The 16,612-nt window shown below is 38.5% G+C and overlaps 1 protein-coding gene across 1 annotated transcript; it reads right to left on the bottom strand.

Annotated features, from left to right (window-relative positions):
• Positions 1 to 67: 67 nt before the first annotated feature.
• Positions 68 to 3,902, bottom strand: LOC142624195 (protein CONSERVED IN THE GREEN LINEAGE AND DIATOMS 27, chloroplastic). The gene is made up of 7 exons (XM_075797732.1): positions 3,525 to 3,902; positions 2,717 to 2,869; positions 2,443 to 2,520; positions 1,985 to 2,080; positions 986 to 1,021; positions 567 to 748; positions 68 to 478 (listed from the first exon to the last, which is right to left on the bottom strand). The coding sequence occupies exons 1-7, from the start codon at positions 3,747 to 3,749 to the stop codon at positions 316 to 318; spliced, it is 933 nt and encodes a 310-aa protein (XP_075653847.1). The 5' UTR covers positions 3,750 to 3,902; the 3' UTR covers positions 68 to 315.
• Between the last annotated feature and the right edge of the window lie 12,710 nt (positions 3,903 to 16,612).

The following is a 16,612-nucleotide window of genomic DNA, read 5'->3' as shown; positions in this document are numbered from 1 at the left end:
TTTCTTTATCATAATAAGCTGAAATGCTTGTTTGAAAGCCTGGGTTATGTTGTCTTTTCTCCATTCATGAATTAAATGTATAGGCAAGTTGTATATTAGACAAATAATAATCTGTACATAAAAGTGCTTATGTTTCAAAATCTTGTCCGCCATTTACTTCTTCAACCCTATGGTTATGCTTCTGATTTTTAAACAATGTAAATGTTTCCTTGAAATAATCGGATAAAATTTTTAAAATTAACATCCAGGAAATAGAAATTACAAGGCACAGTTATAATATGAGACTTTATATGATTTGTGCCTCCTTTATTCTCATTATTTAAGTAGGTCCTCCCATCTGCAGTACTGTCCACCTGCTAATGCACGATAAAACCTATCTCTGCAATAGACTGGTCTTCCATCAGCAGCCTCAGCAGCTGCTGCTGCTAGATCGTCGTTAGCCACCACTTCGCCTGGCAATTTAAGCAACTCCTCTTTCCTACAAGATTTACAAGAAACTTTGTAAGGAATAATGGAAGTATGTTACATAATTAATGCCAATGTTGGAATGCCTATTGTGTTTATACCTTAAGTTCAACTTTGTGCTGATCTTTGAAGCTGGAATGTCTGATGGGTTTTGTTTTGTGCCAAAGGTGGTTTGAAGGAAATCCTCCACAGGTGTAGCGAAGGTGAAAAGCAATGCTGCTGTGACAAGTAATGCCCCTGTTCCAACTAGTGTCTGTTTCAGCAATTTGATGACTGGCTTAACCTAGAGGCATTAATTTTCCATATGAACTTCTTATTCCGTCAAAATAAAATAAAATCATGTAACTGTAGTTCACACCACTGTGTTGCCTACCATACTTACATATATGTCCTTGAATTACACTGTGTGTGTGTGTGTGAATGTAGTGTTTCACTGCAGGTAGTCTAGTTTTGCACCTTGACTTGTTCAGGAAATATAGCAATAATTGCTTTCCAAAATAAAAATCCCAGGATTTAATACCTTGTAAGAGCCCAGCAGTCTATCACGAGCCAGGACCTGCATGGTAAGAAAAAACGAACTACTTGTTTTCAGTAGCTAGATATGAGATTTCTGAACTAGTTCTCTTTATGATTCTGCTAAGCAGAATGAAAATGAGTCCTATGACCTCTTTACCATACTCATTCCATCTTGCCATCAACCAGACTGCTCAATCAATAGGCATCTCTTGAATGATTATAGTTGAAACTTGAAAGTCTTAAAATTAACTAAAAATCCAATGGTTTTTATTTTAGACATGGTTTAAGATTATACACTTGATTTAGACCATTTATTTTGATTCATCCCAGAGCTGTTTGTTGCCATCTGCATTGTACCAATTGAAACAAATTGGTAAAAGGGGATGTCCTAGTGCAAATAACACCAATAGATGCGCATATCTGGGTTTCCATGCATTAAATATTCCCTTTTACCTGGCCCAACATCATTTTTCTACTTAAGAACTTTAAATTGCTTAATATGGTCTATTGACACTTTTGTGGATTCCAACTATGGTTACTTGCTCGGGATGGGATGTTCTGTAATCTGAATATTTTTGCTATCTCTAATGATCCTGCTCATTGAACTTTAATGTTGAGCAATGGAAATTCATCTTCAGCAGTGTGAAATCAAAATCTTTAGAATTTCTCAATGTAGAAAGATCTTATACACTTCTGTCACTTCCTTGTGTGATTATTTTGCTCTTTTGTAATCATGTATTAAACCTATCTAGCCTGTCTTTTAGTCAAAAACTTATTTTTCAGTCAAAGGACTCTTAAGAGGTTGACTAATTCATTTTTTATCGTTTCCTGGCATATTCAGGTTGAGGTCTGTGATTAAATATTCTGTAGCAGAAACTCATCCTTGTTGCAGAAGCCCAGAATCAAGGAACAGAAGTGGCATTATAGCATTCTCCTGTTTCTAATGATCTCTCTTTTCTCCTCACAAGAAAGAAAGAAAGAAAGAGACTTAGAAAGTTCTAACCTCAGGTGGCTTTACCCACATTTGTCCATCATACCATCCACTCTCTTCATAAGGTATCACTGCTGAAAGAAGTCTGTCACCAACATAACTCCATCCCTGCAATATGCATTAAGAATACTAGTGAATGAATTATGATTTTTTTACTTTATTTTAACTTGACAGCTATTAAGAAGTATTGTGAATGCTCGGGGTATGGATGTCTATTATCTGTATTGCCACAAGGTCCTCCTAGTTGAGTAGTGCAGAGTAGTGAATTCTTAGACTTCCCAGACCTACTGTTTTATTGTTGTCAGAAACTCAGAATGCAACAGACAATTCTAATGTATTTGTATCATCATTAATACATGGCATTTGTAATTGTCCTCTAAAAATAAGCTCTTTTAAGTGCTTGCTGCTAACTTTCACCCATACACACTAGAAACAAAATGACTGTAACATGAAAAAGAAGAAGAGGATACCAGGTATATTCTTAAGACAATCAATGACACAAGGAAAAGGGTTCCTGTTCCGGCAGCTAACACAAATCTTAGAGGATCCTGCATGGTTGGAATATTTATATGTAAACATAGATATTAGCAGAAATCTTTTTTCAACAATTAAAATATCTCTTGCTGGATTGTACATTTATTCCCATGTTGGTGTGAAACTATACTGTTAATTGTCTTTGTGCTTTCAAAATATAAGGTGCTTTGCGGTTTTTGTGACAGTTTTCTTGTAGATATATGATCTTACTCTTGCAGGATTAAAGCTTGCAGCTGCAATTGGCACTCCTAGAACTGTGAAAGTTATTAACCAGAGGCCTCCAAGACGAAGGAAAAAGGGCCCAGGACCAAGTTCGCCCCATGAATATAGGACTCCATCTTTTAGAGATGAGTACTCGTTCACCTATAATGGAAGCAAATTACTTCTAAGTATATCAATTGATTATGACATATTGCATACAACTCATAATATGGGCTGAATCTTTTGAATAAGTTTCCTCTACCAAGACGCACTCCACCCACTAATCATGTTTTTATAACCATTTGTTCATTCCCTTTTCTATATGGTTTCATATTAGTGAGCAATTAGATAGACTTAATTTGTTGTGCTGACGGATGGAGTCTGCCTCCAAGTAAATTCCTCCAACCCACTAATTGGCAGCTCAAAGTCTCAAACGAACAGCTACACATACTTTTAGTTACAAGACTTATATAATAAGTCATGTGACTTTTTAAAATAATTTAATGATTTGTGTGATTTAATATGTGTAGATGATTTTATGAATTGCCACCTAATGGGTTGGGAGATACTTCTCCAATTTGGAAGAGAACTTGATCCTAACTCCTGTACAGAAAGCTATATTAAAGGTTTGCACAACGGTTTAAAGGGTTAGTGTGGCCATATAATTCTTGCAACTTGAATTAGAAAGAAATGATGTATGCCTCACCATTAGGTGATTTTGTCTGTAACATGCAAGGATCATTGAGGAAACAACTTACTGTAACAGGCATATACTTTTTTTTTTCTGGTAACATGTAGTTTTACAGTGTAAACATACCGGCCTTTGTTCAAAAGGAACCTCGATTTCCGACCCAGGGTCCCAGTTCCGACTGGGGAATCCGCTTCTTTCTCCACCTGTTTCATCTTTCAAGGCTTTAACAGAAATTCCCTGACGTGGTTTCCATGACCTGTGATACTGAAGGATCAATGAACCATAGCTGCTCCCAAGCTTGACTTGGCTTGAACTGGGAATCAGAGAGCAATACACATTTAGCTTGAGCATTTATGCCCAGAAGCTGAACTAAGATAAGTGCAGCACAGCGAATATTCTGAACTAATTTTCAGTTCTTGGTTAAATTTGGAGGATGAAGAATCTTAGGCTCAATAGTTAGAGACTAAGGGGTTGTTTATTTCAGGAACCATGAATTATTTTACGTGGATGGGAATAATGGATACAAAAATGATTTTTGTTGCTTGATTAAGTGGACCACTCTTTGGGCCACGGTGACAAAACAATTCACCAATCAGGGGTTGCCATCTCATCGTGGGGTCTATTTAGATGGTTATGTGTACAAGTTTAGAACTGTGCACGTGTTTTTGTTCTATACCATTCACTTGATGGGCTTAGAAGTTAGATCATAGATGATCCAAATGTTGTGGTCGTTGTGCGTAATTTTTGTGGTTTGAAAAAGGAAGGCGCGGGCTCGCTTTTGCAACGCGTTAGCTGTTCTCTTACACGCGAGTTCGAGTGTAGTCCTGATGGTTTGCACGTGCTGAGAGCCTGAGAGTGAGTGACCAAGGCCAGTGGACTTTTCAAATGGATGGTAATTTTGTTAATGAAATAGGTTTTTCACCAAAAAAAGAAAAAAGAAAAAAAGAAATAGGATTAGGTTGTATTATATTTTGTTTAATTTTTATCAATCTTATACTATTTAATATTTTTATTTTGGCTGGCCTAGCGTTTACCTTGGGCACAATAGCTAATACACTAGAGGAATCCTTCCCAGTCCTCTTGCTCAAATATATATATTAGTTAGAATGCAAAGACATTTTATTTGGGGGTGTTGTACAAGTGCCGTATATGTGTCTTATCTATCATATTATATTATAATTTTTTAAAAATTGCATGTATTATCGTATCGTACCTATACTTGTATCTATGACTATGTTCTTGTGTGTGCATCCTAGGTTTTTAATAAACTATTCTCAAGTATCATTACCTCCTTATCACCATTTTATTTGTAATAAAATATGGACTCACTCAATATCTTTTTATTGGAAGTAAATTTTGACAAATTCACAATTGGATTACATCTTATTCTTATATTCTCCATATTTGTAAAATTTTAAAAAAATTAAAAATCAATAGCTATGTCGTCAATAAATTTTTAAACTACAAGTTTTTGTAATTTGAAATTATGCATAAAATATATATATATATATATATATATATATATAGATTATATAGTAAATAATATCCGATTGACACAAAATTTGACATGTGTATTAAGAGCGTAAAGAATAGGGTTGTCCAGACCTGCCCACCTCCCGACAACCCGGCCAAACCGCCCTACGCCGACCCGAACCGAAAGTCCAGTCGGTCGGCGGCGGGTTACCGTTCTCAAAAACCGACAAAGGCGGGTCGAGTGGCAGGTTTGCATCTCCAAAACCCAAGCAACCCGAACCCAACCGAAGCTATAAAAAAATCCTGCCAAATCCTGCAAAAACAAGCCAGATTTGGCGAGATCTCGACCAGATACGGCCAGATCTCGTGGGATTTAGCCAGATCTAGCCAAATTTCAACAAATTCTAGTGAAAAAAATGCAGATTTTAGAAAAAATTCAGTTTCCGGCAATGTTTTCCAGGTTCCAGTGATATTTTTCTAGTTCCTGGCAAGTTTTTTAAAGTTTCCTGCAGGATTTTCCAATTTCTGGAGAAAATTCTAGATTCCAGCGACGATTTTTTGGCAGATTTCAACTCCTTTTTTAATTCTGGCAACCGATTCGACCCGACCGACGTTCACCATCACCCGAAACCGAACCGACCGATTTTTTCGGCGGTCCGTTTTGGGTTACTCTGCCCTCCACCCGCCGCCGGCGGGTTGAGTCTAGGTTGGGTCAGAAACCGACCCGACCTGACCCGTGGACAGCCCTAGCAAAGAACATGCAATTCAACGGTTAAATTTTCAAAATATGTTGTAATATTTATTTTATTGAGTGAGTTTGTAGCCTAAAGTAATAATCAATTTTGTAACTAAATTTTATCCATAAAATATTAAGATGATTAAAAAAAATTGTTTTGGACTAATTTTTTATATCCAACACAAACTCAAACTAGACGAAACGGTATTGCCTCTCGCAGTCCCCGCTAGCACAAACGGGCGGGGTATTGTGGGTAAATAATTGGTCATGACCGAAATTAAACGTATAACTAATCAACTAAACAGAAAAGGCCTAATCAAGGCAGCCCGCTAGACAAAATAAGGGTATATAAGTTTACATCATGTTGATACAAATTCCGAAAGCCCAAAATTATTATTTGGGTATTATGAACACCCAAAGGAAAAAGTGTGGAAGTTTTGACTTGGAGGGTATCTGAGTTTTTCATCACCTAGTTTGGGCTTTATGGGAGGTCTTGCAAATTGTCTTTTGTCAACCCTGTAAAAAACCTTGGCAAGGATTTTATTTGATAGAATATGCTAATTGTCAACATTGATCATATTATTTTTGAAAAACATAAAATATTTTTTCACTTCTTAACTTAATTTTTGTTATTGTAGTACAATAAATTTATTTCGTGTTTACATATTTCAAATAGGATATGAACAACTAGCTTTTGTAGAACACGATAAAATTTGTTGTTGAAGTTTATATTTGAACTAATAATAAGTTTTTGTAAGAAAAATTGAATTATATTTAAGTGGATCATAAATTGTTTCAAATGGGATTTAAATAGAATGGGCTTGAAGTAATTTTAAGGACTTAAAATAGTTTTAAATATGTTAGAAGTATTACACATTCAAAGTGTTACACAAATCCCACCTACACCAAAAAAACTTATTGGTATCTTAGTCTAATGATAAAGAGTTATCATCAGAAGCGAATGTTATAAATTGAAACTAAAAAAAAAAAGTGTTACATAGATTTATAATAAATTTTAATTGAGCAATATATAATTTTTTTTACTACTTAAGATTCATGAATCTATGTGTAAGGACATTTGAGTATATATATATATATATATATAATGACTTGGCACAAAATTAAAACTCAATTAAAATCTAAAAACATATGGCATCAAATTAAAGGGAAATTGGAAGGATTCTTGGCGAAAAATTGAAATGAAATTAGAATCCAATTTGGATGTTTAATTGAACTTTATCTCAATTTTCACTTTAATAAATATATATATCTATATGGTAATTGTATAATATGAAGTGCAAGTGGAGTTATTTTTTATTTCCAAAGATAAGACAAACATATGCAAATGTGTGGAATTAAGATACACAAACTATTATTGTGGGGGCTAAAAGGACCTAAGTAAGTATTTGGGCCTCGGGCTTTGTTGATGGGCGCTAATTTGTTTTAGACTAAAAGCCTCTTAGAACTGTAACTCGGCCCATGAGTTGAGAGTCCGAGGATTCGTTTGAGGTCGAATATCTCCTCGGACAGACCCACGATGACCTTGGGATTCACCAAAAAGATCAAGGCAGAGTTACGGAAAAACCATTGGTTAAGAGGGGGATTTAGGCACCCTCCAGACGCAACAGTGTGAGGGAAATATCTTATAAAAAGGCTGCTACCTCCACATTAAAGATCCTGCACCTACCTCCCTGGCCGCATTAATGGGGGAGTGACCCCTAAATAGTAGAAGTCAGCCTTCTTGCTATAATTTAAAGACTTCCAGAGGATGGTGGATGGGACAGGTGGCTAATAGGGTGATTTGTGTGACACGTGAACAAAGAGGGAAGAAGAAGAAGTATTTAAGGAGAAAAGAGGGCAAACAAAAAGAGAGAGAGACAAATATTAAGAACTGTGGTCTTTGAGAAAAGAAAAAGACAAATAATATATAATTTGTCCTCGGCTCACGTCCGAGGAAGTTTATTTTTCCCCGTTTGTCTTTTATTTGCAAACACTGTAATATTTTAGCCTGTTCATCAAGTTTCGAATATCACTAAACTAGATTGCGAGCCCACACTCTACAAATTTCATTGTTTAAAGCTCATTGGGCCTGAGCCCACGTGTGTTTTTGGGTCCAGATGCAATTATGCACTTACAATTATCATTCAACTTAATCTAATTATGTGCTTAGATTGTTTTCTAGCATAATTTTCACAATAGTTGGTACAAGTAGCTATGAAGTTTAAAGTCGAGCATTATCATTTTCAATGGATAGAAGTATTATTTGCATTGTATTGCTCATTTTGATCAGTATAACCGTATTAGTTTGATTCGTATTCTTTAGTTGGATGGGTGATACATGGTTAATGAGTAAAAATTAATAATATGATTCAAAGGCTACACATGATTGCCATAAATAAACGTCTTTCAAAATTAATAAAACTATCTGTAAGGACACAATTCAAATTCCCAATCTACAACCGAAAGGAAAATGGCTTGAAAGGCTTTTTTACAATTAATTTGTAGAGAGTGGGCTTGTAATCTAGATTTCAAGGATGGTTCAAATAACAAAGAAAAGAAACGGGCTCCGGGTCCAATGGCATGAAATAAAGAGTTATTGTAAGAGTATGAATGAAAGCTCTTCCTCGGACACAATCCGAGGATAATTTATAATATTACTTCCTAAGGCTGATTATAATTATAGATCATCAGATTATCATATACTATTGTCTTTCTTTTCAAAAGAAAAAGCCTCCTTTCTTTTGAAGGTCTTTTTCCTTATTTATACTTCCTCTTCTTCTCTTTATCATCTTCCACCTCATGGTTGTAACGCTGACTTTGGATACTTGTCTCATCAATTTTTTCCCGAAATCCGCAGGGGTCAAGGATCAAGTTCCGAACCTCATGCTCAGGTCTAATCTTTCTGTTAATACAGCCAGTATATCAATTACAGACCTTTTAATGGGCGGGCAGTGGTAGCAGCTTTACCTTAGATATTCTACCGCTCTTTCTATTGTCCTCCACGTGTGCCACGCCTTCCCGTAGTCATAGGATTTCTTATAACATAGCCCAGGGACATTAAACCTCTCTTCCTATGACCTCGGCTTAATTATCCGAGGACAAATCTATTCCTCGGACATTATTGGTCACTCGTTTATCACCTCTTGCCTGGCATTTTCTTTATGAGGTACATTCACGCACTCCTAGATCATTTGATATCCTCGGATTTGGGTTTTTAGCCCAAAAGACTTTGTTGGGCCATCCTTTGTAAATTACTGGGCCCAATGTCCCTACAATAGCCCCTCGAGATTCTTTATTTCTTCACCTCAGGGGGAAAAGAGGATCTCGACTTAAATCTCCTTTTATCTTGCGGATTTTTGGCAACATTGCTGACAGGAACAATGACTTTTGAACTACCCGTCGCATGTTCCCGATAGTTCGGCATGTGAAGCGCCCCTGAATTAAATTCTGGCGTCTCTATGTCCCCCATGTTTCAATGATGCGACACATATCCAACGGTTGAGAGCTGTTCTTGGGTTGAGGCGGGAATTCTCCCGCTTCATAACTTCTATTTGATATATAAATACCAATTTCCTTCAAATTTTTTTCACTTCAAATAATCTTATAACGTACCTGCCACATTCGCTACCTTCACGTGCCTTCTCCTTTTACCCAATACCCTATCCGAGGTGATCGTGCCTTCTTCTTTTTTAAAGTAAGTTCTCACATACTCTCTCCCCTTCTTATCAGCTTCTTTGTTTCTTTTGTTTTTCTCTCCCTTTCTTTTCCTTTTTATCTGTATCTTTCGTCCTTAGCATAGTCTTTTTAGTTTCTCCACACCCCCTTTTTCAAAGATGGGTAGATTTGCATCCCTGGTGGATTCAAACGAAAAAATAGAGCAGTTCAAGGCTAAGTACCGAATCCCCTCGAACGTATCTATTAGGTACTATAACGAGGAGGAATATTTTGTAAAAAGAAAAACGGGGGAGGTAGTAATCCCGATGATTGCATTCATCGAAGGGGGAATGAGAATCCCAATGGGAACCGTGACTAGGGATTACCTTAGGGCTTTTAGATTAACTTCCACCCAGTGCGCCCCAAATGTCTTTAGGATCTTAGGTTTCATAGATGCCTTAAACGAGAAGATGAACCTAGGACTCACTTATCACGACGTGAACTAGGTTTATAACCTCCACTACCTAACAAAGAAAGATGAATATTACCTAAAATATAGACACCCGGCAGTTAGGCTAATTCAGTGTCTGCCAGAATCTAATAAGGGTCTAAAAAACGACTTCCTGATCGTATCAGGAAATTGGCACAACAGCTTACCCTGTTCAACAAGGGAGGGGACCCCAGGTGAAGTTTTTGGATTTTATCTAAAATCCTCAAAACCATTTTTTTTGTCTTTTTATTTACTCTTACCCCTTTTCTTTTTGGATAATTCTACAGATCCACACGCAGCAGATCGATATCCTCTCCTTGTCGATTTTGGACGGTTGGACAGGATCCTACAAGCCGAAGTTTTTGTGCATACTGACGGCCAACTCCGAGCGGCTCATCTCGTCCTCGGCTACGATCCTATTTCCAAAGCTTTTCAAGCGCCGAAGTGTGTGATCAAAGCTAAGGACCCCCGCCTTCCCCAGATTAGTGTTGTCGTTGAAGGTTTCTTGCTACCCGAGGGGGCTCCTATTCCTCAGGGTACTTTGGTCACTCAACCTATACAACCCCCACAACCCGTTCCAGTTGGGATTCCCCTAGTACCTATCCATACACAAAACGTACTTGGTGAAACCACATCTTCCCATCCCACTGTAAAGGAGGAAGAAGACATCGTCGAGGTATCTAATTCCGGGGACGAGTTTGAGGTTTTCAACCAACCCCACTCTCCCGAAGACTCATTTTCTATCCTCGGCACCTCTTCACAAATCTCGCAATCTATTGTTCAACAGTCCAAAAACATGGGCATTCAGCGTAAGGTCAAGCGCAGCTTAAAAGACGTACTTGAGGGTCACGCAGGTTCTCAAGAGCCTCCTAAAGAACTGCACCCTTGGGCCCAAGAAAAGGGTGCTGACAAAGGCCCTGAGTCTAGGCTCCCTCCTCCTCCTCCTCCTCCTTCCCAAACTCAACGTACCAACCCGGCTGACCTTAATAGGAAAAGGGATCAGCAAAAGGGAAAGGAAGTGATGGAGGTAGGAAAGGGCTTTCTTCCTAAAGAGCTCGAGATTGAAAAGGGTGGTAAGCAGGCCCGCACCGTGCAGACCAGGTCGAACAAAAGGACCAAATCGCAGGTGGCCGTGCACGCTCCTCTATGGCTCCCTGACATGACCATGGACAACCGGGCTATTACCATGGACGCGTCCATCAGAAACTCTGATGAGGGAACTGCTGCATGCGTGGCAGGAGCATTGGAACAAGCGTTGCTGCTCCTCGAGGACATGGGTGAGCTCAGAAAGAAAAGAGACCACAATGTCTTCATGATTTTGAAGAAGGAGCTTTTGATGGTAAGTTTTTTCTTCTAAACCTTGTCTATATATATATATATATATATATATATATTTTTATTATATATATATATATATTTTTTTTTCATAAAACTTATACATATATATATTTTCTGTTCACAGGCTGTTCAATTTGCCCACAGGGCAGAAGAGATTGCCATTAGCTCGTACAAATCTCTGAGGGTCGAGGAATCAAGGCGTGAAACCTCCCAGAGGATCTCGGACTTACAGAAGAAGAAGCTGCAGGAGGTCTTAGCCAAGTTGGTTAAGGCAGAGAATGAGAGTTCAGGTTTAGAGGCCAATCTCAAAACAACCACTAAACAGGCTGAGGACCAACGACTGATGCTCTAACAAGTCGATGGGAACCTCATTGCAGCACGAAAGCTTATTGAAGATCTCAAAAAAGATCTGAAGGAGTCTGAGAGGGTCAAGGAGGAAGCCATCAAGGGCAAGGAGAAAGCCCTTCAAGAAAAGGAAAAAGCTAAAAAGGCAAAGGAAGAGGCCGAGAATTCAAAGTACCGAGCTGAACAGGAAGGTTACGAGATCGGTGAGAAGGAGATCATGGAAACCTTTAAGGCTCAAGTTCCTGAGGTATGTAGACATTACTGCCTCTAAGTGTGGAATAAGGCACTTTCTCAAGCTGGGGTTGATGCCTCTTCTACTCTTTGGAAAGCAGAGAGTGTCTACTATCCTCTAGCAATTCGAGCCTCTAACGTTCCTTAAGCTGAGGATGATGCTACCCAGGTATCCTCTGAGGATAAGAAAGGTGAATTGGCTAAAGACTCAGCTCCTTCTGAAGATCTTCCTAAGCAAGTTGATCCAATACAAGAAAAGGCACTAGAAGACATACAGCCTTCAGGTGACCTTCATGAATCTTCCAAGGATGAGCTGGGTGATCAAGCAAATCCGAAAACTTTGAAGGATGATCCCAAAGGCAAAGGAATTGCTAATGAGTCTTCGATGCAGCTTCCCCCTCCACAAGACCCTAAAGGTCCTTTAAAAATAGAAATGAAGTAGTGACTGCTCTTCCTTAGTTTTGGTCTTTTCTTTATTTTCTGCTAAGTGTAATTCCGCAAGTTCTTTGTATTTACAAAAGTACTCTTTGAATCTAATGTAAGCACAATTTATACTCTCTTTGTTTGATGCCCCTTGCCTTTGTTTTGTTTTGATTATATCACTTCATATTTGTTTTGCTATATATTTAGAATAGTAATCCCTTTACCCTTGTAAATTGACTAAAGTCAAAGCTACAACCTGGATCAAACTTAATACCATAGGCAAATTCAATATGCCAGGAGATGCATTAAGTGATGCTCATGGATTTCTTATCCATTTATCACTATCTCAAGGAGACTTTAAGCAATTGAATTTTCATTTAGATGGGGCACGTCTAAGGGTCAAAAAATCCTCTAGTAAACTATGTTAAATACTTTAAATAAGGCATATGGTCTAATGATCTAGGCATACCAAGCTTTGATACTTTAATAAAAAGAAAAGGAATGTTAATTTCCCCAAAGTAGATGATCCGAGGACCAGACATAACTAAGGTTCTGTTTAACACTTGGTAAAAAATATCAATTTAGACAAGGTATGTGGTCCGAGGATCCAGGCATACCAAGCTTCAATTTGATACTCAGATGAAACAATTGAAATGTTAATTTTTCCAAAGTAGATGATCCGAGGACCAGACATAACTAAGGTTCTGTTTAACACTTGGTAAAAAATATCAATTTAGACGAGGTATGTGGTCCGAGGATCCAGGCATACCAAGCTTCAGTTTGATACTTAGATGAAACAATTGAAATGTTAATTTTCCCAAAGTAGATGATCTGAGGACCAGACATAACTAAGGTTCTGTTTAACACTTGGTAAAAAATATCAATTTAGATGAGGTATGTGGTCCGAGGATCCAGGCATACCAAGCTTCAGTTTGATACTTAGATGAAACAATTGAAATGTTAATTTTTCCAAAGTAGATGATCCGAGGACCAGACATAACTAAGGTTCTGTTTAACACTTGGTAAAAAATATTAATTTATATGAGGTATGTGGTCCGAGGATCCAGGCATACCAAGCTTCAATTTGATACTTAGATGAAATAATTGAAATGTTAATTTTCCCAAAGTAGATGATCCGAGGACCAGACATAACTAAGGTTTTGTTTAACACTTGGTAAAAAATATCAATTTAGACGAGGTATGTGGTCTGAGGATCCAGGCATACCAAGCTTCAGTTTGATACTTAGATAAAACAATTGAAATGTTAATTTTCCCAAAGTAGATGATCCGAGGACCAAACATAACTAAGGTTCTGTTTAACACTTGGTAAAATATATCAATTTAGACGAGGTATGTGGTCCGAAGATCCAGGCATACTAAGCTTCAGTTTGATACTTAGACGAAACAATTGAAATGTTAATTTTCCCACACCAAGCTTCAGTTTGATACTTAGATGAACAAAGACAATGAACGCAATATAGTTTTAACAAAAATGGTCGAAGCGCCTTTCATTTAATACTAGCATATTCGTAGGTTACTTACATTCCAAGGACGTTGTACAACACGTTCGTCCAAATCCTCAAGATTGTAAGCCCTTATTTCTGCGACCGAAGTAATACGATAAGGTCCTTCCCAGTTGGGCCCTAGTTTTTTCCATGCTGGGTTCTTTGTTGTGCTCAAAATTTTTCTTAACACCAAGTCCCCAGGTGCAAGACGTTGCAGTTTTACATGAGAATCATACCCCTGCTTGAGCTTATGTTGATAATAAGCTAGTTAAACCATTACATTCTCTCGTCGTTCTACAACTAAGTCTAAATTTCTTCTCAATAGATTATCGTTTCTATCTAGAACGCCGGAGCTTTTCTTTAGGGTTGGGAACCCAGTTTCTAGGGCTATTACTGCCTTGGCTCCATAAGTCATGGAGAATGGTGTTTCTCCTGTGGATCTCCGTGGGGTAGTTCGATATGTCCACAAGACATGTGGCAGTTCTTCCACCCATCTTCCCTTAGCATCACCCAACCTTTTTTAAGTCCATTAACTATCACTTTATTGACGGCCTCAGCTTGGTCATTCCCTTGAGGGTAAGCTGGAGTGGAATATCTATTCGTTATGCCCAGATCACAGCAGTATTTTCTAAAGGCTTTGCTATCAAATTGTAGACCATTATCTGAAATGAGAGTATGAGGGATGCCAAACCTGGTAACGATGTTTTTCCATACAAACCTTTTTGCCTCCATGTCTCTGATATTTGATAATGGCTCAGTTTCAACCCATTTGGTGAAATAATCCGTTCCGACGAGGAGCCATCGCCTATTTCCTGTTACTTTTGGGAAAGGTCTAACAATGTCCAAGCCCCATTGAGCAAAAGGCCAAGGGCTAGATAGAGGATTAAGGACACCTCCTAATTGATGTATGTTTGGAGCGAATCTTTGACATTGGTCACACTTCTTCGCATAATCCTGCGCCTCCCTCTGCATATTGGGCCACCAATAGCTCTGAGTAAGGGCTCTATGAGCTAAAGACCTTCCCCTAGTGCGACTTCTACAAATCCCTTCATGCAACTCTTCCAAAAGTAACTTTATCTCCTTGGGGTGCATACATAACAAATATGGTCCCGAAAAAGAGCGTTTGTATAATTTTCAGTCCTCGGATAACCAGCACTGAGTTGTTTTCCTACAAATTTTATCTACTTCAGCTTTTTCTCTAGGCAGGATGTCATCTTTGAGAAATATTACTATTTGATCCATCCAACTAGGCCTTGTCCTAATTTGAAGAATTTGAGTGGCGTTACTATTTGTCTCAGCGGGTTTCAACAGATCTTCAACAAGGATAACTCGCAGTAGGCTTTACGCTAAGGATCTTGTGAGTGTGGCTAAGGAATTGACATGGCTATTCCAACATCTGAATACATGTAATAAAGAAAAATACTCAAATTTAGATTGCATACACCTGACTTGGGTTAGGTATCCTTGCATTCTTGAATCTCTTGCTTCTAGCTTCCCTTCTACTTGGCCTACCACCACTAGTGAATCCGAGAACATTTGTACCGTCTTCCCTTCCATTTTATGAACCATGTTCATCCCTGCGAGGACGGCCTCATATTCTGCTTCATTGTTAGTGGCCGAGAACCCCAATCTCAAAGATTTCTCGAAAGTAATTCCCTCCGAGGATACCAAAACTAGCCCTACACCAGATCCTCTCTGATTTGCTGCTCCATCAACGTATACTTTCCATAACGGAGGCTCTTTGTATGAGATCATGCCTACTGATTTTTTACCCACGCCTGATCCTTTAATATATCCTTCTAATAAGGGCTCAGTAAATTCTGCCACAAGATCCGCGATGACTTGCCCCTTTATAGAGGTGCGAGGCATATATTTGATGTCGAAAGCTCCTAGGACAGTGCCCCATTTGGCAATTCTTCCCATATAATCCGCACTCCGAAGTATAGATTTAAGAGGGAGTTATGAAAGGACAACAACCGTATGGGATTGGAAGTAATGAGGAAGCCTTCGTGTAGCATGCACCACCGCTAAGATAGCTTTCTCCAATTGCAAATAACTCACCTCGGCCTCATGCAGAGACTTGCTTACATAATAAACTGGCCTCTGGATATTATTATCATCTCGGATAAGAACCAAACTAATTGCATGGTTAGCTACTGCAATATATGCAAACAGAACTTCATCAATTTCTGGTCGAGACATAATGGGCGGTTGTGAGAGATACTCTTTAAGCTGTTGAAAAGCCACCACACACTCCTTGGTCCATTCAAAACCCTTCCATTTATTCAACAACTGAAAAAAGGTCTGTATCTGTCCGCAAACCGAGATATAAATCGGTTGAGGGCAGCGGTCATACCTGTTAGTCTCTGCACTTCTTTAGGATTCCGAGGTAGGTGTAAGTTGTTAATGGCCTTAACCTGAGCAGAATTCACCTCAATTCCCCGGTGAGTTACCATATAGCCTAGAAACTTGCCCGATCCCACACCAAAAGAACATTTAGAGGCATTGAGTCGCAATTTATACTCTCTTAGCGTTTGAAAAGTGTTGCTCAGATCTTCCAAATGCGTAGAAACTGCTTTACTCTTTACCACCATATCATTCACATATACCTCAATAGTCTCTCCCAGCTGTGTCTCAAACATTCTCGTCATCATCCTTTGATAGGTAGCCCCTGCGTTTTTTAAACCGAAGGGCATTACCTTATAATGGTAATTTCCTGTGGGAGTGACAAATGCAGTCTTCTCCTAGTCCTCCACAGCTAAAGGTATTTGGTGGTAACCTTAGAAAGCGTCAAGAAAACTCATCCGAGGTTGTCCAACAGTAACGTCCACCAATTGATCAATCCAAGGCATTAGGAAAGAGTCCTTTGGGCAGGCTTTGTTTAAATCTGTGAAGTCTACACAAACTCTCCATTTCCCATTCTTCTTCTTCACCACTACCGTATGGGCTAACCATTCAGGATAAAAAACTTCTTTGATAGCACCCGCCTTCTTGAGTTTCAGCACTTCCTCTTTTACAG

The sequence above is a fragment of the Castanea sativa genome, chromosome 2, assembly GCF_040712315.1.
Source record: "Castanea sativa cultivar Marrone di Chiusa Pesio chromosome 2, ASM4071231v1".
NCBI lineage: Eukaryota > Viridiplantae > Streptophyta > Magnoliopsida > Fagales > Fagaceae > Castanea > Castanea sativa.
This window is presented reverse-complemented; position numbering and strand designations above follow the sequence as displayed.

What these genes read in the sequence shown, in the direction of transcription:
- LOC142624195 (XM_075797732.1), bottom strand. Translation starts at nt 3,749, where the DNA reads ATGCTCAAGCTAAATGTGTATTGCTCTCTGATTCCCAGTTCAAGCCAA. An exon ending in CAAGCTTTAATCCTGCAAGA is followed by an intron (nt 2,521 to 2,716) that starts GTAAGATCATAT and finishes CCAACCATGCAG; the next exon opens with GATCCTCTAAGATTTGTGTT. An exon ending in GACTGCTGGGCTCTTACAAG is followed by an intron (nt 749 to 985) that starts GTATTAAATCCT and finishes TAATGCCTCTAG; the next exon opens with GTTAAGCCAGTCATCAAATT.